This window comes from Nomascus leucogenys, chromosome 21 (assembly GCF_006542625.1).
Source record: "Nomascus leucogenys isolate Asia chromosome 21, Asia_NLE_v1, whole genome shotgun sequence".
Classification (NCBI taxonomy): Eukaryota; Metazoa; Chordata; class Mammalia; order Primates; family Hylobatidae; genus Nomascus; species Nomascus leucogenys.
The window spans coordinates 604,281-629,047 of NC_044401.1; the positions used below are offsets into that span (position 1 = coordinate 604,281).

Here is a 24,767-nt window from a genome sequence, read left to right on the forward strand (position 1 = left end):
CAAAATCTATATTTGTTAAAGATATTATTTTACCTCATATAATTTTCTTAGATCAAACAATTTATGTTTGCCAGTATGAGAGAATGACTAAAAGCAAAGGGTTGAAAAAAACAGCAGTGAGACTACTCCAGCAGTATAAAATGCAGTGATGTTGGCCAGATAATTTAGCTTCTGAGATTCAGTTAAAATAACTGCATTAGCTAATGTTGCACAGTTTAGGTAAAAAATCAGAATATTATAGCCAACTTATCTCACTCAGCCTAATTCATACACAACAGAGCTTCCTGTATGATTTTTGGAATTTAATTTTATTTCTATAATAGCTTCTATAAACAGTTTTATTTTTTCAAATTCACTTTATTTCTACAGTAACTGGAATTTTGTGGATTCACCTAGCTACACAAAAATACTAAAGCGATTTGCTGGGTTGAACTACTCTCAGAAAAATAAAAGTTACTTCAAATCTTCTATTTATCTGCTAGAATTAAAAATGGCTGCCTGCTGGACCATTATATGGAGGAAATAACATCTGCATTACTTTCTCAAAGTGGAGAAGAAAAGAAAATGTAAATAAATAGAGCAATCATGTAAATAAAAAGAGCATAAGAAATTTATAAACTTAGGAAGGTTGTTTCCAAGAACACTATTTCAAGTTCATACCATCATGTGCTGCATGACATTTTGGTCAACAATGGACTACATATCATGGTTGGACCCATAAAATTATAATACCATACTTTTTACTGTACCTTTTCTATGTTGAGATATACTTAGATACACAAATACCATTGTCATACCTTCCTACAGTATTCAGTACAGCAACATGCTATATAGGTTTATAACCTAGGAGCAATAGGCTATACTATATAGCTAAGTGTGTAGTAGGCTATGCCATATAGGTTTGTGTAAGTACACTCTGTGACATTCATACAATGACCAAATTGTCTACCAATGCATTTCTCAGAACCTATCCCTAACATTAAGTGACATGTGACTGTATATAATCACACTGTAACAATAGCTGTTGTCCAACAATTATATAACAAATACAAATATGGCAGTCATTGGCCATTTCCTGATTATTCTGGTCTGACGATTGCAGAGATTGTGGTTTGACTTCCCAGACTGGTTGCTGCAGGGATTGTGGTTTGGTTTCCTTGTCTGGTTGCTGCAAATCAACCAATACAAATTGTTGCCTAATAATGAGAAAATTTTTTTCTTATCTAGTTCTTAAAGCATACCTGCTTAGCAACATATTCTAGCAACTTTATCTACAAAAACTACTTTAAAAGTAATAAACTGATTTTTTAACAAAAGAAAAAATAAGCAACCTCTAACAGCTGTAAGCTGCAGTTTACCTGGCACTAAGGGCTGGGTCATGGTTTTCTCTTTTGGAACATGAATAATTTCACAGAAAACCAACATCAAACAAAGCCACTCTATGACCATAATGAAGCAAGACAAAAATAAAACCACTGTGGAATCATGTCTGGGTAGTGGTAACTGTAAGAATATTGCACAAACCACACTAATAGCTAAAGGATCCCCTTATCCAGCTAACATACGCAACTGCTTCTTCTTTACCTATTATGTAGCCTCATGCCACTCTTCCTACCTTCTGGATAAAATTTCTTAGGATAACAAATGATAGAATTAGCCCCCCTTTCTGACAATACCCAATTCGTGTTTCTTTGAACTTTGTCTAAAATGACCTAACACAAGTTCAAATCCTGTAACAAGCCCTCCCTATGGTATATAGTCTCCCTTATTCTAAAAAAAAAAAGAAAAAGAAAAAAAAGAAAACCCAACTTTGTTTAACTACAGGGATGCAGTCTTTGGCTGATAGGCACACAAACTGTATTTCCTTTTAAATATTCCAGAACCCAGTCTACATAGCATTTTGGTCAGCCTTTAGACTGAAAAAAGAAATTGGTATGTGATTGCCACAAGAACAGGCAGAAAGATAGAAAAATATAGTTATGCCAGTTATAAATCCTAGTACATTTCAAAAGTTAATATATGACAAAAGAGTACCACATTCAGTGGAAGAGGGAAGCAGCAGTTAAATGGTATGGTGCAACTGATGGGCTGTTTGGGGGAAACATCATTTTGGAGTCATACTATATACTAAAATGAATTTGGTTAAAATAAAAATGTCAAAATGTGATATATCAAAACACCAAAATGTAAAAGAAAATAGAAATGAATATTCAATCAAAACTCTGGATTGTAGAAGAGAAAAAAGAAATCACTAAGGATAAGTCAATAGATTTGACCACAGAAAAAATATGAATTATGCAAATTAGAACTATCATAAACTATTATGAAAAATTAGAACTATCATGAACAAGATGCAAATAATGAACCGGGAAAAATTTTACAAAACTATAACAGATGAAAGATTGATCAATTTAATATATAAAAATCTACACAAGCTAATAGAAATTACTAGGAACCAATAAATAGGAAGAAAGAGGATATGAAAGGACAATTCATAAAAAGAAAAACTCAACTGGCTAGTAAGTATATTGGAAAATAATCAAGCTCACTAGTAATCATAAAATATAAATTAAATAATTACAAAAGTGTATTTTTCACTTACTAAGTTAGTAAAAATATTTCTAAATATTGAAAGCTGGTAAGAATACCACTGAACTTACAGTTATATATTACTAGGTGAATCCTTTTGGAAAGTAATTCAACAAGATATATAAAGACCTATAACCTAACTATTTTACAACTAGAAATCTCATCTCGGGAAATAATACTAAATATGCTGAAGGTTTAATGCTCACAGATGTTCGTAAAAGCATTACTGTAAGAAGAGAAAAACTGAATGAAAATTAAATTTCCAATAATAAGAGTACATCCCCTAGATTGATTGTTACACAGCCATTAAATTTATATGAAGAAAAAAATCCTTAACAACCAAAAAGTGTTTATATTCTAATGCTAAGTGAAAAAAATAGGATGTAAAATTCTATATAAGATCCATAACACATACCAAAATATAACCAAGAGACTGACTATACAATACAATATATAATTACTAAACTATATATGATAATAGAACTTTAACCTACAACCTCTGCAGCAACCAGACAAGGAAGTCAAACCACAATCCCTGCAGCAACCAGTCTGGGAAGTCAAACCACAATCTCTACAATCATCAGCCCAGAATAATCAGGAAATGGCCAATGACTACCAGATCCCTAACTTCCGTAGCTCCCTCATTCACAACACTTCCAGCTCAATACTGATTAGAGAAAGCCAAATATGCTTCCCAAACCAATCACATAGAATGTCTCCCTCGTACACAGCCTGCAGCTCCCTCATTCACAACACTTCCAACTCAATACTGATTAGAGAAAGCCAAATATGCTTCCCAAACCTATCACATAGAATGCCTCCCTTGTACACAGCCTGCCTCCAGCTTCCCATGCCAACAACTTACAATAAGAACATACTTAAAGCTTACCCTTTTTTCACTACAAAGCTCTCCCACTCTTCTGCCTGTGTTTGGGTCTCTGCCAAATACAAACAAAGGTGGGTTTTGCCATAGCAAAATCTGAATAGCCTATGTCCTCCTTTGGGTGGTCTTTGTTAATTTCCACATAACAAAAAACTAAACATAAAAAAATACTAAAATGAAATGCACCCAAAAAAATCAATAATCATTGCCTGCATCTGCATGTTTGAAGTATGGATACTTTTGAAGTATTTTTCTCTCTACCTACTACTCAGCAATAAAAAAAGAACAAATCACTGGCACATTCAACAACTTGAATCAATCTTAAAAAACACATTGTGTTGTGTAAAAGACACACACACACACACACACACACACACACTCTGTATACCATATGATTCTATTTATATGAAGTCTAAGAACATGTAAGCCTAAGCTATGGTGACAGAAGTCAGAATTTAGGCTTGGCACAGTGGCTCATGCTTGTGATCCCAGCACTTTGGGAGGCCAAGGAGGGCAGATCACGAGGTCAGGAGTTCGAGAGCAGCCTGGCCAACACAGTGAAACTTTGCCTCTACTAAAAATACAAAAATTAGCCGGGCGTGGTGGTACACGCCTGTAGTTTCAGCTGCTCCAGAGGCTGAGGCAGGAGAATTGCTTGAACCACAGAGGCGGAGGTTGCAGTGAGCCGAGATTGCGCCACTGCACTCCAGCCTGGGCGACAGAGTGAGACTCCATCTCGGGGGGAAAAGAAAGAAGTCAGAATTTAATTGTCTCTGGAAAGGGGTAAGGATGGGAAATTCACTGGAAAGTGTCAGGAAGAAATTTTTAGAAAATTTAAGATATTTTATATCTTGTTTTGACTGATGGTTACACAGCTGTATATAATTATCAAAAGTCATTGAAATGAGTACTTAAAATCTGATTTTTATGTGTAAATTATACCTCACATACTTCCCTCTCTGATCTTTCTTATTTTGCTTCCAATTGTCAACTCCCAAATGCTCAGCTCTTAGCACCCTATTCTCTCAATATTTATCTTTGTTCCAAGTTCTTTAAATCTATAGCTCTTCACAGAATAAAATATATGAGCACTGTAAAAAACATTAGCAATAAATAAAATTACTTCTAGTAAATATATAATCCTGCTTTGTATGAAGACAGAAATTGTAGTATTAGGGAGACTACAGGTTCCAAAATGGCAGCATACAAGCAAGGTTGTTTCACTGCCCACACAGAAAACCTAAACAAATATACATCACTGAGATTATTACCAGAAATATCCCAAAACTCAAATATAAGAACAAGTCAGTTTCTAGGGCCACAGGGAAGTGAAAAAACTCCAAGCAGACAGTAAAGAGAATAAGATTTCCATATCTGTGATGCCACTCACACCAATCTGCCTGACACCAAGAGCTAAGAAAATTTCCCCCAACTCATGATTTCTACTTTGGAAAAAGTGAGCTCAAGGTAGACAACCAGCTTCCCCCATATTTTGGGTTCCCTAACAGGAGCCCTGTCTCTACCCCAACCCAGGGAAAGCATTAGGGGTACCTGAAGTAAGAAATATTCCTGATGACAAAGAGAAACAAAGGGGGGAGGTGGGACTGCCATCCCTAGCCTTGGAAATTCTGCTCTGTAACTCAGTCAAAGGAGACACCAAATTAGAGGCTGTTCAGCAGTATTGTGCTATAGGAAGTTCATTCATCAGGTCTGCTGGGCATGAACCCCTAGCCAGCCTTCCCACACAACACAGAAAAGCAATTAAGAAATTTATCAGAGAAATTGGCTGGGTGTAGTGGCTCACACCTGTAATCCCAGTACTTTGAGAGGCCCAGGCGGGTGGATCATGAGGTCAGGAGATTGAGACCATCCTGGCTAACACAGTGAAACTCTGTCTCTACTAAAAATACAAAAAATTAGCCAGGCATGGTGGCATGCACCTGTGGTCCCAGCTACTTGGAAGGCTGAGGCAGGAGAATCGCTTGAACCTGGGAGGCGGAGGTGGCAGGGAGCTGAGATCGCACCACTGCACTCCAGTCTGGATAACAGAGGGAGACTCCATCTCAAAAAGAAAAGAAAAGAAAAGAAATTTATCAGAGAAATTTAACAAAAAGATTGAAATGATTCTTTAAAATCAAACAGAGATTTTGGAACTCAGAAATATATTTGCTGAACTGAAAAACTCACTAGAGGCCCTCAACAGCAGAATGTATGAAGCAGGGGAAGGATAATGTGAGCTCAAAGACAGGTCATTTGAAAATACACAGAGGAGAAAAATGGAATAGAATGAAGATTGCTTACAAAATATAGAAAGTTACCTCAAAAGACCAAATCTAAGAATTACTGATAGTCAAGATGGAGTTGAGCAAGGGCAGGGGGTAGACAGTGTATTCAAAGAAATAATAACAAAAAACTTTCTAAAACTAAAAAAGAGATAAATATCCAAGTACAGGAAGGTAGAATACCATACAGATTCAACTCAAATAAGACTACCCCAAGGCATAATCAAACTCTCAACAGTCAAAGACAAAGAGAGGATCCTAAAAGCAGCAAGAGAAAATATGCAAATAACATAAAAAGGAGGTCTAATCCATTCAGACTTCGCAATGGAAACTATATAGGCCAGCGGGGAGTGGTGAAAGAAAAAAAAAGAACTGCCATCCAAGAATACTATATCCAGCAAACATGTCCTTCAACTATGAAGGAGAGACAAACAAAAGCTCAGAGAATTCAACACCACCAGACCCATCTTACAAGAAATGCTAAAGGGAGTTCTTCCATCTAAAATTTCAAAAAAAAACTAACTTACAAAAACAAAACATGTGAAGGCATAAAACCCACTGGTAAAATTAAGCACACAGACAAACCCAGAATACTCTAATACTGGAGCTGTAGTGTGCAATCCACCTATAATTCTAATATGAAACCTAAAAGACAAATCTATCAAAGACAATAATACCTACAGCAATCTGTTAAGAGATAAGCAATTAAAAATATATATAGAGACAACAAAATTCAAAATGAGGGAAGATGGAGTTAAACTATAGAGATTTTTTCCCACTCTTCTTCATTTGTCCTATTCTTTGTGTGATCTAATATAAGCTGTCATCCCTTTGAAATAAACTTCTTATATCTATAAGATGTTCTCTGTAAGCCTCATGGCAATAACAATGCAAAATCCTATAGCTTCACTAAAAATAAAAAGCAACAAATTAAGACATATTACTAGAGAAAATCACTTAACCACAAAGGAAGACAGCAAGAAAGAAATGAAGAAAAGAGTTACAAAAGAACCAGAAAACACACAATAGTATGCCAGTAGTAAATCCTTACTTATCAATAATTATCTTGAATGTAAATGGACTCAATTATCCAAGTAAAAAGCATAGGGTGGCTGGATGGATAAAGATACAAGACCCAACTATATACTCCTTACAATAAATCCACATTCTGAAACTGAAGGGGTGGAAAAAGATATTCCATGCAACTGGAAACCAAAAAAGAGCAGGAGTAGCTATATGTAGATCAGATGAAATATACTAAAAATCAAAGACTATAAAAACAGACAAAGAAGGTCACTATATAATAATAAAGGAGTCAATTCAGCAACAGGATAGAATGATTATAAATAACAACGCACCCAACATCAGAGCTCCCAAGTATATGAAGCAAACATTAATAGATCTAGAGAGAGAGGTATACTGCAATACAATAATAGTAGGGTACTTCAACAACCCACTCTAGGCTGCTGCTTATCCCTTCCTCCAGAAGTGTGGACATTGTCATTAGGGCTTCATGGTTGCATTTTAGGAGGTGAAGCCCAGGCAATGGTGTGCATTCCTTGTATCATAATTTCAATTCTGTTCTGGAAATACAAAAGGATTCTAGAGCCATGCATATACCCTCTTATTTCTCCTTTTGTTAGTTATATATAGCCTATAAAGCTATACAAGAATACAACAATTTAAAATAAAGACGAGGGCCAGGCGCGGTGGCTCACGACGGTAATCCCAGGATTTGGGAGGCCGAGGCGGGTGGATCACGAGGTCAGGAGATCCAGACCATCCTGGCTAACACGGTGAAACCCCGTCTCTACTAAAAATACAAAAAATTAGCCAGGCGTGGTGGCGGGTGCCTGTAGTCCCAGCTACTCGGGAGGCTGAGGCAGGAGAACGGTGTGAACCCGGGAGGTAGAGCTTGCAGTGAGCCGAGATCGCGCCACTGCACTCCAGCCTGGGCGACAGAGCAAGACTCTGTCTCAAAAAATAAATGAATAAATAAAAATAAATAAAATAAAATAAAGACGAAGTAGACTGTAAGGATGCAAACAAATGGATTACCAACAAAAGGACCAATGGAAATCTCTGACAAAAAGAAAGACTAAAGCCATTCTTCCAAAGGATCTCATTAGTTAGAAAAATGGACCTGACAATATGAAGCATCTTCTTTGTAATCGTCTGACATTTTTCGCTGAGACCAGAATTTAAGATAGATAGTTTAGATATTTACCTGATACTAATTACAAAATACATCTATATTTAAATATTACTGATCTCATTTCTTAGATTGTTTTTCATTAATGTAGCTTTCATTTCTATTATTGTAGTTTTAATAATATGAATAAATAGAAGTCTTATGCCTGTAGATTTAGTAACTGTTACTAAATCAATACTTTAAAACTTTGGTCCTCTAGCATTAATTCACATGAATTTGACTGTTTTTGCTCTAATTTCTTTGGGCTTTTCTAATTTAAGTGGAATACAATTGTATTGTGAAACAATGCAGTGGGACTGTGTGGTGAAATGAAGGGTAGAGTTTTTGAAGATGATAATGATGTGAAACGTACTGGTATAATTACTGTCTAACACAATGAAATAAGCTTGTCCATGAGAATAGTAATAACTACTGATTTGAGAAAGATAGAAAAGATAGGGACATAGGAGAAACGTCTTTGAAAAATGAAACATCTTTTACATAAATGTCTAATGTAATCATAAAATTCTAATCCTTGTTGCATTCCTTCTATTTCTGCAAATGTGTTAAACATTCAGTTAACAAAAAAAAAATCTCTCTCAGTAACGGACAGATCATCCAGCCAGAAAGTCAACAAACATCACTGTAAACTACACACTAGACCAAATAGGCCTAATTGGCATTTATAAAATATTTCACCCAACTGCTGCAGAATACACATTTTTTCATCAGCACATGGAACATTCTCCAAAATAGACCATATATTAGGCCATAAAACAACTTAGAACAAATTCAAGAAAGTAAAAATCATACGACATATCTTTTCTGACCACAATGGAATAAAACTAAAAATCAGTAACAAGGGGATCCTCAGAAACTACACAAACACAAGAAAATTAAACAACATGCTCTTGAATGACCAATGGGTCAATGAAAAAAATTAAAAAGGAAATTTAAAATTTTCTTGAAACAAATGAAAATGGAAATAATACTGAAATCTATGAGATACAGCAAAAGCAGTACTAGGAGAGAACTTTATAGCATTAAACACCTAGATCAAAAAAGCAGAAAGACTTCAAATAAACAACCTAAGATACACCTCAAGGAACTAGAAGAGCAAGAACAATCCAACCCAAAATTCATAGAAAAAGAAATAATAAAGAGCGGAGAAGAAATAAAGTTGAGAATTTAAAAAAACCCCTACAGATCAACAAAATGAAAAGCTTGCTTTTGAAAATGTGAATAGACAAACCCTTAGCTAGACTAAGAAAAAAAGAATATCCAAATAAATACCATCAGAAACAAAAAAAATTAGAGACATAATAACTGAGACCACGGAAATGCAAGGAATTTTTAGACACTATTATGAACAACTGTATGCAAACAAATTAGAAAATTTAGAAGAAAGGAATAAATTCCTGGACACATACAACCTACCAAGATTAAACCAAGAAGAGACAGAAAACCTCAACAAACCAATAATGAGGAATAAGATTGAAGCAGTAATAAAAATTCTCCCATCAAAGAAAAGCCTGATGGTTTCATTGATGAATTCTACCTAACATTTTAAAGAAGAACAAAGAGCAATTCTACTCAAACTCTTCAAAAAAATTGAAGAGGGAATACTTCCAAACTTATCCTATGAGGCCAGCATTATCAAAACCAGACAAAGACACAATAAAAAAAGAAAACTACAGACCAGTATCCCTGATTAACACAGATGTGACAATCCTCAACAAATGCAAAACAATAAACATGATACATCAAACTAACACAACCAAGAACAAAAACCAAACAATCATTTTAATAGATGCAGAAAAAGCATTTGATAAAATTCAATATCCCTTTATGAGAAAAACCCTCAGCAAACTGGATAGAAAAAAAAATACCTCAAAATAATAAAGGCTATAAATGACAAACCCACAGGTAACATCATACTGAACAGGGAAAATTTGAAAGCCTTTCCTCTAAAGTCTGGAGCAAGACAAGGATGCTCACTTTCACCACTTTTAGTCAACCTAATACAGAAAGTCCTGACTATAGCAATTAGGCAAGAGAAAAAAATAAAGGGGTATCCAAATTGGAAGAAGGGAGTCAAATTAGCCTTGTTCACAGGTGACATGATCTTACACTTACAAAAACCTAAAAACTCCACCAAAAAACTGTTATAACTGATAAGCAAATTCAGTAAAGTTGCAGGATACAAAATCAACATGCAAAAAAATCAGGAGCATTTATATGCACCAACAGTGAACAATCTGAACAAAGAAATCAAAAAGCAATCTCATTTAGAATAGCTACAAAGAATATAAAATACCTTTGAATACTATGAATAAATTTAATTAAAGAAGTGAAAGATCTCTACAAGGTAAAACACTGACAAAGGAATTGACAAGGACACAAACAAGTGGAAAGAATTTCACACTCATGAACTGGAAAAATTAATATTGTTAAAATGACAATTCTACCCAAAGCAATTTACAGATTCAATGCAATCTCTATCAAAATACCAATGACATTCTTCACAGAAACACAAAAAAATCCTAAAATTTATATGAAACCACAAAAGATCCTGAATAGCCAAAGAAACCCTGAGCAAAAGAACAAAGCTAGAGGCATCACACTACATGACTTCAAAATGTACTACAGACCTAAAGTAAACAAATCAGCATGATACTGACATAAACAAAGATACATAGACCAATGGAAGAGAACAGAAAACCCAGATATAAATCCACACATTTACAGCCAACTAATTTTTGAAAAAGTTACCAAGAACATTCAGTGGGGAGAGTTTCTTCAACAAATCGTGCTGGGAAAACTGGGCATCTATATGCAAAATAATGAAACTAGGCCCTTTCTCTCACTATATACAAAAACCAAATAAAAATTGATTAAAAACTTAAATCTAAGAACTAAAATCATGAATCTACTAGAAGAAAATGCTGGAGAAATGTTCCAAGACATCAGTCTGGGCAATTATTTTTTTGTAAGACCTCAAAAGTACACACAACGAAAGCAAAAATAAAAAATGGAATTGCATCAAGCTAAAAATCTTCTGTATAGCAAAGAAAACCATCAACAAGGTAAAGAGACAACCCACAGAATGGGAGAAAATATTTGCAAACTATTCATCTGACAAGGGAAGAACCAGAATATATAATGAGCTCAAACAACTCAATAGCAAAAATAAATAAATAATCTGAGTTTTAAATGGGAAAAGATCTGAGTAGACATTTCTCAAAGAAGACATACAAATGGCCAACAGGTATATGAAAAAATGCTCAACATCACTAATCATCAGAGAAATGCAAATCAAAACTACAATGAGATATCATCTCACTCCAGTTCAAATGGCTTTTATAAAAAGACAGGGAATAATGAATGCTGGCAACGATGTGGAGAGGGGGGAACTCACACATTGTTCGTGGGAATGTAAATTAGTATAGCCACTAAGGAAAACTGTATGGAGGTTCCTCAAAATTAAAAATAGAACAACCAGCAATTCCACTACTGGGTATACGTTCAAAAGAAAGGAAATCAATATATCAAAGGGATATTGGCACTGTTATGTTTATTGTAGCACTACTCATAATAGCCAAAATATAAAATCAACCCAAGTGCCCATCAATGAATGAATGGATAAAGAAAATATGGTATATATACACAAGGGAATATTATTCAGTCATAAAAAAGAATGAAATCTTGTCACTTGCAGTAACATGAATGTAATGAGAAGTCATGTTAAATGAAATAAACCAAGCACAGAAAAACAAATATAACAGGTTCTCACTCATGTAGGAGCTAAAAAGTACATCTCATGAAGACAGAGTATATTGTTTACCAGAGGCCTGGAAGGAGGGTGGGAAAATGAAGAGAAGTTGATTAATGGGTACAAATATATATTTTGAATCAAGAAATAATATCTAGTATTTAAAAGAGCAGTAGAGTGACTATAGTTTACAATGATCTACTGTACATTTCAAAATAGCTAGAAGAGAATAACTCTAATGTTTTTAGCATAAAGCAAAGACAAATATTTAAGGTGATGTATATCCCAATTACACTGATTTGATTTTACAAACTATATAAATGTTTTAAATTACCATATGTACCCCAAAAAATATGTACATCTATTATGCATCAATTTAAAAGTATTAAATTAAGAAGCAAAAGTACCCCAAATCATTTTTCAAAAAAAAAATTGTAATAAATTTGAGTCTGTTAGCAGAGAACAAAGAAGCATGATTTAAAGATAATTATTTGATAATTATACTGAGCTGACCCAGATTAAACACTTTTCAATCCTTTCAAGAAGAAATTGGTGAATAAAAGAGAAACTGTGACTTAAAGAGTTATTTTGTATGTTAATACTCTCAATAAGTATTAGACTTGTTAGGGAAATGAAATTGTACCAAAAGAAATATATTTCAGACATTTTCCAGGTTCTTTTATTTTAGAATAAAGCAGCTTTTAGCCAAGAAGATATAAATGGAAATTAACATAAGCTAAGGACAAAGAGAAAGATATCAAATACATTATAAAATAATTCAAAAATAGTAGAAATACAAGGAAAAAAGAAAGAAAGGGACAGAGAGCAAAAAACCTGAGCCACTGAAAAAAGAATAAGAGGGAGTTTCATAAAAGTTATAAAACATGAATTAAAGTTCACATGATGCAAATTATTGTTAATCGCATAAAAATATAAATGGTTCACAGAGTGTGTGCTTGCCTTGCAAAGTCATTCCTAAAAAAAGGTTGCCCAATTAAAAAGTCTAGTCTTCAATAAATGTTTAAATAATAAGTAACTGAATTCACCAAATAGCTAGTGGGGAGCTATGGCAGAGCACAAGAATACTGAATATTACCTCAAACAGCAAAGGAGTTTTGGTTAAGATGAAACCGGAAAAAAACAAAGAAAGATCCAACAATAAACTAGCATAGCATGGCAGAGAATCAGAATAAGGTACCTTTTGAATTACGTAAGTATTCAATAAATGTAATGTACAGATTATTTATAAATGGAACTCAATAAATCAAAATGTGTTCCTCATCAGTATTTTAATCCTCTTCCTACCACTTTCCAACTCAGTTCTTCAAGTATATTTAGCCTATTAACCCAAGTGAAGAAATCTAAGTTACTATTAAAACAGATTTTGTCCAATTCAATTTCAGCTTTTTGCTATATAATTCTATTCTAAGTAACTGTAGAGTGAATCCTTATCAAATGTTCTATTCTTTCACTTAAAAGAAGAGCTATACAAAACTGAATCTCATCCTATCCCTCAAATAATTTATTTCATGGGTAAAAATCAGTAACGTTGAGTGCAACTTAAAGAATCCACCCCACTTTTATTCACTTTGACACATACTATGTCTTTTATGACACTTTTTTCTTTTCTAACATTCTCAGCAAAGCCTATCCTATAGTAGCATCACAAAATAGTACAACAGCTCTCAAGATGACCTAAAAATATCCTTTTTCCCATTCCTTAAAGAATGTTACCATGTCTAGAAAACATTTAAAAGTTCTCTATTTGGCATCTTGTGGTACACTGAACAACCCACCCACTTCCTCACATATAGCTTTCTAGTTCATAAAGAAATCAGGACAAATAGTTTTTTTTCATTAATATACACAAAAGCACAAGATAGCTGATCTTATCAAAAAACCTGTGACTTTACACAAATTGAATTAAGACAACTTCAAGCCAAGTGAAAAATGCAACATGGACCTTGCTTGGATCCCAATCTAAACAAATCAACTACAAAAAGACAATATGGGACAACTAAGGGAATTTAAACATTAACTACATGTTAGATTATATAAAGAAATGTTAATTTTTTTCACTATGATAATGGTCTTTAGGATTATAGTGTAAGCACAGGGTGAGGGGAAGTGCTTATCTGCTCTGTAAGGGTTTTACAGGTGGAAGGGTACAATGTCTGAGATTTGCATTAAAATAATGAAATGTAAGAGTAGCAAATAAGATAATATAAATAAGCAAGATTTGCCAAGGATGATCATTGTTGAAGCTGGGGGTTCAATACTATTCTCTCTGTTCTTGTGTGTTTAAAATTTTCCATAAAATAACTCAAAAAACAAAAACAGGTGAGGTGACGAACATCTAGGTACAGAGAATAACAGCCCCCAAAGAACCTGTGAATATGTTAGGTTATATGGCAGAGAGGAATTAAGGTTGCAGATGGAATGAAGATTGCTAATCAACTAACCTTGTAATGGGGATATTAACCTGGATTATCCTGGTGGGCCCAATGTAATCATAGGCATCCTTAAATATAAAAAAAGGGGAGGCAGGAAAGTCAGGGTGGTGACATGTTGGAAAGATCAACTGGCTTTGAAAATGGAAGGGGGCTGGTTTTGAAGATGGGAGGGGGCCATCAGCCAAGGAATTGTGATCAGCCTCTAAAAGCTGCAAGATTCAAGAAAACAAAATCTCCTCTACAGCCTCCAGAAAGGAATGCAGTTCTGTAAACACATTAATTTTAGCCCAGTGACATCCATTTCAGACTTCTGACCTCCAGAACAATAAGATGATAAATTTGTGTTGTTTTAAGCCAGTAAGTTTTTGGTAATTGAAGCAGCAATACAAAAGTCATATGATCTTCTAGTAGAATCACATGCTTTTATTTACCTGAAAGGACATAAAGCACAGATTTCACTGAGAATTCAAATGAAATATGTATTCTTATCAGGTAAGGAGAAAAATTCCAAATTAGATACCTACTGTTTTATTTTACTTAGTTATTTTAGAGATGGGGGTCTTTCTATGTTGCCCAGGCTGGAGTACTATTAGTGGCTATTCATGATCACAGTGCATTAGAGCCTCGAACTCCTATCCTGAAGGGTTCCTCCCCCTCATCCTCCTCAGTAACCAGGACTACAGGCATGTGCTACCATGGCCACCCCTTGCTATTTTAAAAGGCAAATCTTACCTCCATTCCCCACCCTACCATTCCCTTTCTGGTAGCCTCAGTTGCTTTTCTGTGGATTAATTGCATCACCACCCCTACAGTGTAGCAAAATGATATTAAAACCTACTGTCCCTGCTATTTTTTCACCACTTTTCTTTTCTATAAAGTCAACTCCTCACACATCTCCTCTACTTCTACTCTTGGTACTGATGCTACTAATTATATTCTCTATTATATTGTTGACCTTAATTCTATCCATCACCTTACTGAAAATATGTTTACCCTAATCAATTTCCTCTTGGCCTAATTCACTTGTCTCTGACAATTCTGTGTTATTTGTTTGTTGTTTTGAAGTTTGTTTTGTTTTTACTATCTTTGACCACTCCACAAAGCTGGGACATGCCTGAGTTTCTCTCTTACTATTCTTTCTAAGGAGTGCTTCAGATTACCTGCCTCTACTCTTGAATTTTCCTCATATTACTCTGTTCGGTTCTTCTCTGTCCCCTTTGCTAGTTTCACATTTTCCATCTACATAGATTTTACCAACTATAAGCATTTCCCCCAGACTCAATCTAACTTCAAAATTTATTATACTACTGCTAATTTTCAAACTTTTACAGTTTACAGATTTATAGACAGGTTTTTAGTCAATTTATAGGAACAAATTAAACTGAACATTAACCAATCCAACTAGTTTTCTTCAGAGTGTAACTAATTTTATTGTGTTCATTTTGGTAAAGTAAAAATAAAAGAAAGATAAAAGAAGTATAATAATTTTCTCTGAATTCCAATCATTACTTTCTAAATCCAGGTATTAAATCTGCATCTAAAACCACCAAAATGATCAGTTTTATTTGTAATAAAATTTACATGTCCAAATAAGATGTTGATTTTATGCTATTGTCAATTCAAAGAGATATTTATTGAATTATAAAACACTTGCCAGGCGTGGTGGCTCACACCTGTAATCCCAGCACTTTGGGAGGCTGGGGTGGGTGGATCACCTGAGGTCAGGAGTTTGAGACCAGCCTGGCCAACATGGTGAAACCCCATTTCTACTAAAAATACAAAAATTAGCCAAGCATGGTGGTGGGCACCTGTAATCCCAGCTACTTGGGAGGCTGAGGCAGGAGACTCACTTGAACCCAGGAGATGGAGGTTGCAGTGAGCCAAGACTGCACCGTTGCACTCCAGCTTGGGCAACAAGAGCGAAACTCCATCTAAAAATAAAATAAGATAAAAATAAATATAAAACACTTAACTGAAACTAAAACAAATACTGTATTTTCAATTTCAAATTAATTATATTGATTACATAGCATCATTACATACCATTATATTCAAAATAATTTTATACACCATCAATATTAACTGGTAATTTTGGGCTTCCAATAAAACTCAAATCATATTCTTCTTTCTAATATGTTAGATAAGTCCAGAATATATCATAGGTGATTTTGCTGATAAATCAATCCCAGAAAGCATTATTTCATTCTTATTGTAGTCAGTTGGCTGAGAATAGTTTATATCTTAATTATTTTTAAAGGTGTATAATAAATAAAATATATTTTTGACAATAAACATGTCAAAATACCTTCTTGCTGTGTTCCTTCAGTGACTATGAATGCTTCATTTAATCAAGCCTCTCCCTAGGTATCATGGTGAACCTACTATATACTTTTTGGAGGGCTTATATTCTATTCTTTATAACTACCTTCTCTAAATCCTTTAAATGTTATTTCTATTTTTGGCTGTATAAAACTTAATCAATGATTTTTTACTAGTCCTTATAAAGACATTTTAGTATTACCTAGGAAATTAGGAACAATTATTCAGAATACTTAATCTATATTTTTAAATAAAAATGCTAGTATATTGTGCACATTAAAAGATTAGCCTTTCAATACTAAAAAGAAATTAAGAAAAGTTATCCTCCTTTTAAGACTAAAAAAGAAAATAACTGTCACTATAAACAAAAGCATTTTTATAAAGATCATCATTTTGAGACTTAAGTAGGAACAAAAAGTTCCATTTTTCTCTTATGAGAAAAACAAACTCAATTTGAAAGTTTAAAGCAGGGCTTCTACTTGAGACCTTTAATGGATATAGTCAAAGTCGTTGCTATTAAACCAATATGTAAATGGCTTTACAGAACTATAATACAGGAAATCAGTACAATCATCCTATTATTAAAAGTAAATATAAAACTTAATCCTAAGATTTTTCACAGGCACATCGTCAAGTGAGGGCAGAGAAATATCTACAGAAATGCACTAAATTTTAACAAATACAAATTTGGTTTACTCACTGATAATAATCCTACAGATAAACATACTTGGAAATTATGTTAAGATTTTAAATTAGCTCTGTATGAGAAATACATAAAGTATGACAGCACTATTTGTTTTTAAGAACATTTAAGAACCACCATACTATACAAGACCAACAACCCAATTTGCTGACAAATACTAGCACCAAAGGACTTTTTGTGAGAAAACGTGATTGCCCTCTAGGTAACTTTAAAATTTTACAAACGTACTTTCTACACATCTATAATCCTTTGCTCAAGCCTGCCCCTACACTCTTATGCTCTCAGGATAAGCAAAGCAGACAGCCTGGAGTACTGAATCATCTGGTTTTGGTTTCTGGTTCTTAAAAGAAAAAAAAATCTTTAATTCTTTCTGGTTATTACGCTTGTTAGCATCTCAGTCTTAATGGTAGATTAATTCTTCCTTGCCTCCATTACCATTCTTAAAGATGCCTCTACTGTACTTTTTGGTGACAGGAGAATGTAACAAATCCACACATCTCAGGGAATCTTCTGTTATTCTTTTTATGGATGAAAACTTTATAACTGGAACTGTGATCATGATCTTGTCCCAATCTCAGTTGCAAAACTGCTTAAGTAAAATGGAGTGAAATTAGGAGAATGTGGAGACAATGAAAATCTTGAGGAAGAGATAGTATTCAAGGATATCTGAGCAGTTAATCTCCTTTCATCTTGCTAGGGTCCTGGAAAGCCCAACTCTCTACAGTTCATGCCTGTATTTCTGATCTATACCTATTTACCTGGTATGATCTGATATTATGTCAGATATGAGGATCATTATTATAAATCCATTTCCCTGCAGAAGTTATACTAGTTAAATACATGTTGTTTCTGACATTGTGACCATTCATAAAAACAGTTTATAAATGATTATGAATAGTGAGTTGGCTAATTTAAGAGTTTATTCAGAAATTTAGGGATTATGTCATCTGGTTCTGGTAATATACTTATTTTACTCTTTTTTTGGTAATATACTTATTTTTATCTTTTGTTAATTAGGTCTAGAACACCCCATGTGTTTGTCACTGTCAATCTAGAATTTCTGAGTTGTTGCCCCAAAAAGATCATTTAAAAATAAGAATGTTCCTAATATCTTCTTCAATACAAACTGAAATAAATTTAATTGAATCCTCCTACAATATTCTTTTCTACATCTGTTTGAAAAGCATATACCATGTTCCTAAAGTGGTATCAACTCTTTCACTAGATGCTCTCCACCTCTTTATATAAACGTTATTTCATAAAAGCAACCCCAAGAGGCTGTTCAAAATAATATCTAGTTTGCTTTTAACACACCACTCTGTATAGCTTCCCTTCTTTAATTTATTCATTTATTGGCTCAACAAATATTTGACTGCCTTCAGTGGGCCAGGCACCATTCTATACATAGATGATGCAGATGTGAACAAAATAAAGCCTTGTTTTATACATATCACTGTATATATAATCTAGAAGTACTTGACACTTGGTTTGCTTCAAAAGCATGTAAGTTCTTACTCTGCTTTAAATAAACCAAAACTGAAAGTTGTAGATATGAATTTGGAAAGGTTTATGGAAGAGAAGTCCACACAGAACTCCAATCACAGAACCAATATTCAACAGAAAGACGTAGTCATTTATCAAATGATTTGTAAATTGTATATTTAAATGTTTTCAATTAAAATAAAACACTTAAGGCATATATAAGTAGTAATTGCTCTCTGCTTTAATATCTTTTTCAATTAATCGACCAATCATGTATATGCATCTTTACTCATTTAAAAAGTGTATCAAGTGCCCACTATAATGGTTCTCACTAATGGCTGTGCATAGAAATCTCCTGTGGGGCCATTCAAAAAAATGCAAGTGCTTAGGACTGATCCCTAGAGATTTTGATTCTCTAAGAATGGGGAGGTGCTGGAAATCTCTATTTTAGACACCAGAGTTGAAAATTACTGGCCAGCTAGATAGTGTATACCCTAGCAATAAGAAGGAAACAAGAAAAAAAACATTTATTTGCTTCTCAAAGAGTTCATAGTATAATGGCAGTGATAGATATTTAAGAAACTTTTTTAATCACAAGAAGATGCTAAATTCACACTACAGGTATATGCCTGATGCTACAGAAAAACATAGAAGAGGTTTTTTAAAAAGAAAAAGAACCTGGTAGGTAGTTGAGGTGGCAGTGGTCAGAACTAGTCTCACAGAGGTGATGTTTGAATTATGAGGTAAAAGATGGCTGGGAATTATCTAATCATATGAAAGTAGAAAAGGTATTCTAGCCAGAAACGAGAGAATGAGAGAAGGCATTGAGATATGAGAAAACATGGTGTCTTTTAGGGAATGCAGTATACTTAGGGAATCAAGCAAATAAAAATGGAAAGGTGAACAGGAATCCCTTCTGAAGGAAACTCTATACCCATCAAGGTAAGCAATTTGAAATTTATTTTATAGAGCAATAGTTTCAAATTGTATTTTACAGAATTCAAGTTCAGGAAAGGCAGTTCATGTATCTCACAAATACCTGAACAATGCAGGCATTCAAATGTATACACATTCTGAACTTAGATTGCAGTAACCCAATGCATTAACTTTTTTTTTTTTTTGGCTGACCTTAAACCGAAGTTTCTTCTGCCATTTCTATGGCTTTGAACTTCTTATAGATATTTTGTTTATTATGAAGGGTACAGCTTTATACTTTCACTTTTTTAAGGCTAGTGAGCATCCTACTACCTTCCTACGGGTGATATTACACAACAAAAAAACAAATATAAAAAACAATTTTTTATCAATTGGCTGTATAATTTATTCTTATAATTTCTAAAACAAATGTGTGCCCATGAGGTGCCACATTTATTTGTTTGAATAGATGTTATTTACTGTGATTTCACATAAGACTTTCATTTTAAGAGCATCATTGCGGTAAGAAACCAATATAGAATTTTTAGCAAGAAAATGACATAATTAACATCGTATTTCAGAAACAGCCATTATTGTAACAAAATGAAGTGTAATACAGTAAAACTAGAAGTAAAGAGATGAGTTAGGAAGTGATTTCAAAAGACCAAGCAAGAAAATATGATGGAATGAGCAAGTACTGGGGATGTAGAAAAGGTTATAAATTTCAGAAATGCTAAGGAAATAGAATAGATGGGATGTGATGACTAACCAGATAGTAGAGAGGAGGCTTTCAAACAGCCAAGTCTAGATTTATACTTTAGTTTTGCCTATGTTGAAAAGGTAGAAGCACCCAGAATATGACAACTCCTTAGAACTCAGAACAGAATGTTTTCTGCACATTTAATCAGTGAGCCTATGAATCTAAATAAAGTCCCCATTTCAGTAACGGTTCTAATTTTGGGATTTTCTTAGTCCATTTTTACATATTTTGTTATAGACCAGGTAACTATAATACATCCATACGACTACTTTTTAAAATTAACTACATTCCTATCCAAAGATGCTACAGTATTTAGTAAGACTTTTAGTAAGACTTCAATACTGTTAGCGGACAACTTATATAGCTATCTATCTTATAATTTATTTGAAAATCATAAGCTAATATTATTATAACCCACTAGTTATATTCATTCTACTGTGAACACGTGATTTTAGAAACTTTAACAATAATATTAATATATATTTTATCATCCTTTCCATTTATGCATTACCTTCACCTTGTTCTGTCTGATCCTCCCAATAACCGTCTGTTAGTTAAGGAGGGCAGATACACTTATTCCCACACTGCAGATGCAGAAATCAAGGCTCAAGGGAGATAAATGGCTTACCCCAGATTATATGGCTGTCAACTAGCAGAACTTTAAATAAAACACAAATTTTCTGATTCCTAGGCCAATGCTCTTCCTACCATGCCATATGTTTTTAAAGTAGTATGTATTTAACTTCTGCCACTTCCTATCTCTTGCCTGAATAAATGGGAAGATAACTATGTATTCCATTATCTCTTGCATTCACCCATTTCCCTGAAGTTTTTTATTTAAAACCTTCTCTACAAGCTTTATAACCTCAACAGCCCAATGCCATTCTGTTTCAGAAGTCTATCTTTCCTATACCAATTTTACCTCTGGTAAAATTCTCCTATATCACTGTCATATACACGAATTGAGAGAATTTGGAAAAAGTTTTCAGAATCTGATCGTGAAAACTGCAAACACATCCAAGATTAGAGAATCAGGGCATAATTCATCTTCCTAGCAGTTCAAATTTGAACTCCAGGACTCTTTTACATTTGTCTCATAACCACTATTAAGACATTCCTTCATCTAACAGAATATCTGTTATTTCCTATCGAGGAAAAAAATTATTACTGTACACAAATTTCACAAAGTAGCTTAGAATTAAATCTGTTTATCTAACTTAACTCTAAATAAACTTGCTTTTCTGTAAACTAATAACTATACATTTAATGTTTTTATAATGACCCTGCTAGGAATACAGGCTGCTGAGGCAGTGATTGAAATATATCTCATTATACATATATCACTTGTTTACTACAAAAATAATTTTAATAATTTCAAAAAACTTTTCTTTTGTGAAAGTATTTTAAAAAATTGTTAATTTCTGTAATTTTGCAATTTTTCTATTTCTTCTTATGTAGCCAAACACATTTACAAAACTATATTCATTTATATGACATAAATAACTTAGTAGCTTTGGTTGCATATAATAGACACATTCCAAGACAACTCAAAAAAGGGGCAAAAAATTATAATTCACTTTATGTCATAAAATATAACAAATATAGCAATAACAATATCTCTATGCATTAACCTAATGCTTGTTTTATAAAGTCTCATCTTCTCTACCTATCAGAAACTCTTTCTTTTGCATATTCATTAGAAGTTCAATATCAAAGTAAAATTACATAAAATGTTTTCTCACTAAACCAGAACACCAGCTATTTTTGAGTTCCTACAACTACAACAAGTTCTTATAAGCCTGTGCATTTGTCTGTGTATTTATGAAGAGTTTAAGAATGTGGAGGTGTTTTTATTCAGAATTTTAAAGCAATGTCATTGGCCCCCTTAAAAGTGGACATATTTTCCTATTATCTACTTAATCCTAGCAACATGCTAGTAGCTTTATTCATTTCATACTGAACAGTGAAATAACAATTATTTTCTCTGATAACACAAAAAACCAAACGACTATTTGCTTCTTCAGTTAATACACAAATATTAAAAATTTTGTCCACTATTGGATCTTAACATTATCTTGCAAATTCTACTTTTTGTGTGTGCTCATTTCCCCCTTAAACTATCATTGCTTTTTAAGTTGACGCCTAAAATATCTATTAAGTCAAACTGATCTACCCACAGAGCTTTCTGCAGCAGACCCTGATGCTGACACCTCAACAGTTTCCTGTTCCTGGTGTGTGTTTTCCCCCTTGTTTCCTCACAACAGTATAATAAAGAAATAATAGGCTTTAAGCCAATTCAAAACTTACCTTGCAAATCTGGAAATACTCCGAAGTCAAAGTTTCCTGAATTTCCTCTCTGAGAACCCCTGCAGTCCCCGCTGGATGTACGGAACCACTTCCAGCCCCACCACCACTGTTACTGCCACTGCTGCTACCACTGCCAGGGGAGGAGGCAGTTAAGCCATCCAAAACTTTTCGGAAATTAAACTTCTTCATTTTAAACACTGTTGAGAAATTCAAAGGAACAAAAGGGAAAGGGGTGACTTAACACATGCAATTAGACCTTGGTAAAAGCCTTTCTCTTTTTATTAGTCAAGTCAGTCCCCATTTTATGAGCATTGGTTATAACCGACTGGAAAAAAAGAGTCAGGCTTCGTTTTGCCAAATTTTACTTCTAAAAAACATATCCTTTTAAAAAAGACAAATATAACACAACTCCAAAGGCAACAGTATTCCCTCCTCATACATCAGATTTTCAAGGACTGTATCCCCAGCTGTAACTACGCTTTATCAGCACTGGGGTAAAAATAAAAGGCAGTGTCATCATCGTCATTAGCATTATATCATCATTATTATACAATCAAACCAGAGTTCAACAGACCAAGACTCCGTCTCTCTCTTAAGGACGGACTTTCCTTCTTCGAAACGTTCAGCTCAGAATATTTTATTCTCAGAAAAACGATGTTGGGGGAGCCGGTATTTACTCTGCCACCACCTTCCGCGCTCTTCCCCCGTCAGCTTCAACGCTTCCTTTTTTGTCACTATGAAAGGCGGCGGGGGGGGGGGGTACTTTTTCTAGTCCCCATCCCCCAGCAGCCGGGACCCCAAAACATCTGCGAGTGACCCACAGCAACAGCTGCCGGGGGGAGGAGGAGAACAGCGACACCGTCTGCTTCCACTTGTCCCTCCGCCTCCCCCTCACCTCCCCCTCATCTCCCTCCCCGCGTCCTCTTTCCCCCCTCTCCCCATCTCCTGCTCCCCTCCCTCCACCTCTGCCCGCAGCCGCAGCCGCCGCCGCGCTCTCCCGCCTGTTCGCCCGCCCGCCGTCCGCTCTCCTCGCTGCACGGCGGCCGCTCTCGGGGGACGTGAAGCGGTGGCGGCGACGGCTGCGGCCCGAGTCCCGCCTCAGCCTGCTGGGCGCGCAGAGCCGCCGCTCCCGGTGTCCCTCGCCCAGGCCGAGCGCTGAGGCGCGGGGCTCTCGCCCGCGGGCGCGCGAACACACAAACACCTCACACCGAGGCATTCGCGCGCCCAGCCAGAACACACACAAACACCCTCACAGGGGCATTCGCGCGCTGGTGCGCTCGCTGTCTCTCTGTCTCTCTCTCTCAAACACACAAACACACTCACACAGACACACACAGGTGCGAGGGAGCCACAGCTGGACGGCGGCAGCGGCGGCGGCGTCCCAGAGGGATGATTATCTGACCCAGGACTTAGGCACCTTCCTCAGACGCCACTCGCCGCCTGCCAGCCCGGGAAGCTGAGGGGGCCGAGGGAGGCGGGCTCGCAGGCGTGGGTCCGGCCCGGGCTCCGGCCGCTTCTCTGGTCCCTCTGGTCGCGGCTACTGGCGCTCTGCGAGGTCCCAACCGAGCAGTCAGGCTCCAGCGCAGGCTCCGCCCTCCCGCCGTGGGAGGCAGGCCCCGCCCCCGGGCCGGCCCCTAGCTTGCCCCGCCCTGCTTCCTCCCCGGCGAAGCTGAGAGGTGAAGGGGGCGGAGTGCCCGGGGACGACAAAGGGCGGGAGTAGCTTCGGCGCCAATCCTAGATTCGATAGAGTAAGTTCCGTGGTCTCCAGGGCGGAAGAAATCTGTGGATAGGCCGAAGGTAAAGCCAATGACAGTGGGAGGGGAGAATTTAGAGAGGTAGGTGAGGTATTTGATTGACAGCGGTATTGGCCAGTATGCTGGGGGTCGTGTTCTGGGGGATGTAATTGGCGCTACCTGTTGAAGAACTCAAGTGTGAATCAATAGAATGCCTGCAAGCGTGCGAATTTGGACGCCTGGAGTCTGAGGATAAGGGGAGCGTTGCTTACCTTAGGTATGGCTCTGGGCAGTATGGTGAACTGAGCAACTGTTTTGCACCTTTTCGCTTCTGCGAGCCTCTTCCCGGTCTTCAGGAGCATCTATCTGGCTCCCGTC

General features: G+C 35.7%; 1 protein-coding gene across 3 annotated transcripts in view; it reads right to left on the bottom strand.

Moving 5' to 3' along the window:
• The window catches only part of STXBP5L (syntaxin binding protein 5 like), a 509,439-nt gene extending 485,085 nt beyond the window's left edge, over window positions 1-24,354 (bottom strand). For 2 of the 3 annotated variants that reach the window (XM_012501087.2, XM_030802184.1), the window contains exons 1-2: window positions 24,074-24,354; window positions 22,657-22,853 (exon numbers count right to left, since the gene is read on the bottom strand). In XM_012501087.2, the coding sequence (XP_012356541.1) occupies window positions 22,657-22,845 (189 nt within the window). In that variant the 5' untranslated portion in view covers window positions 22,846-22,853; window positions 24,074-24,354. The other variant, XM_030802185.1, reaches the window with a different exon arrangement.
• Between the last annotated feature and the right edge of the window lie 413 nt (window positions 24,355-24,767).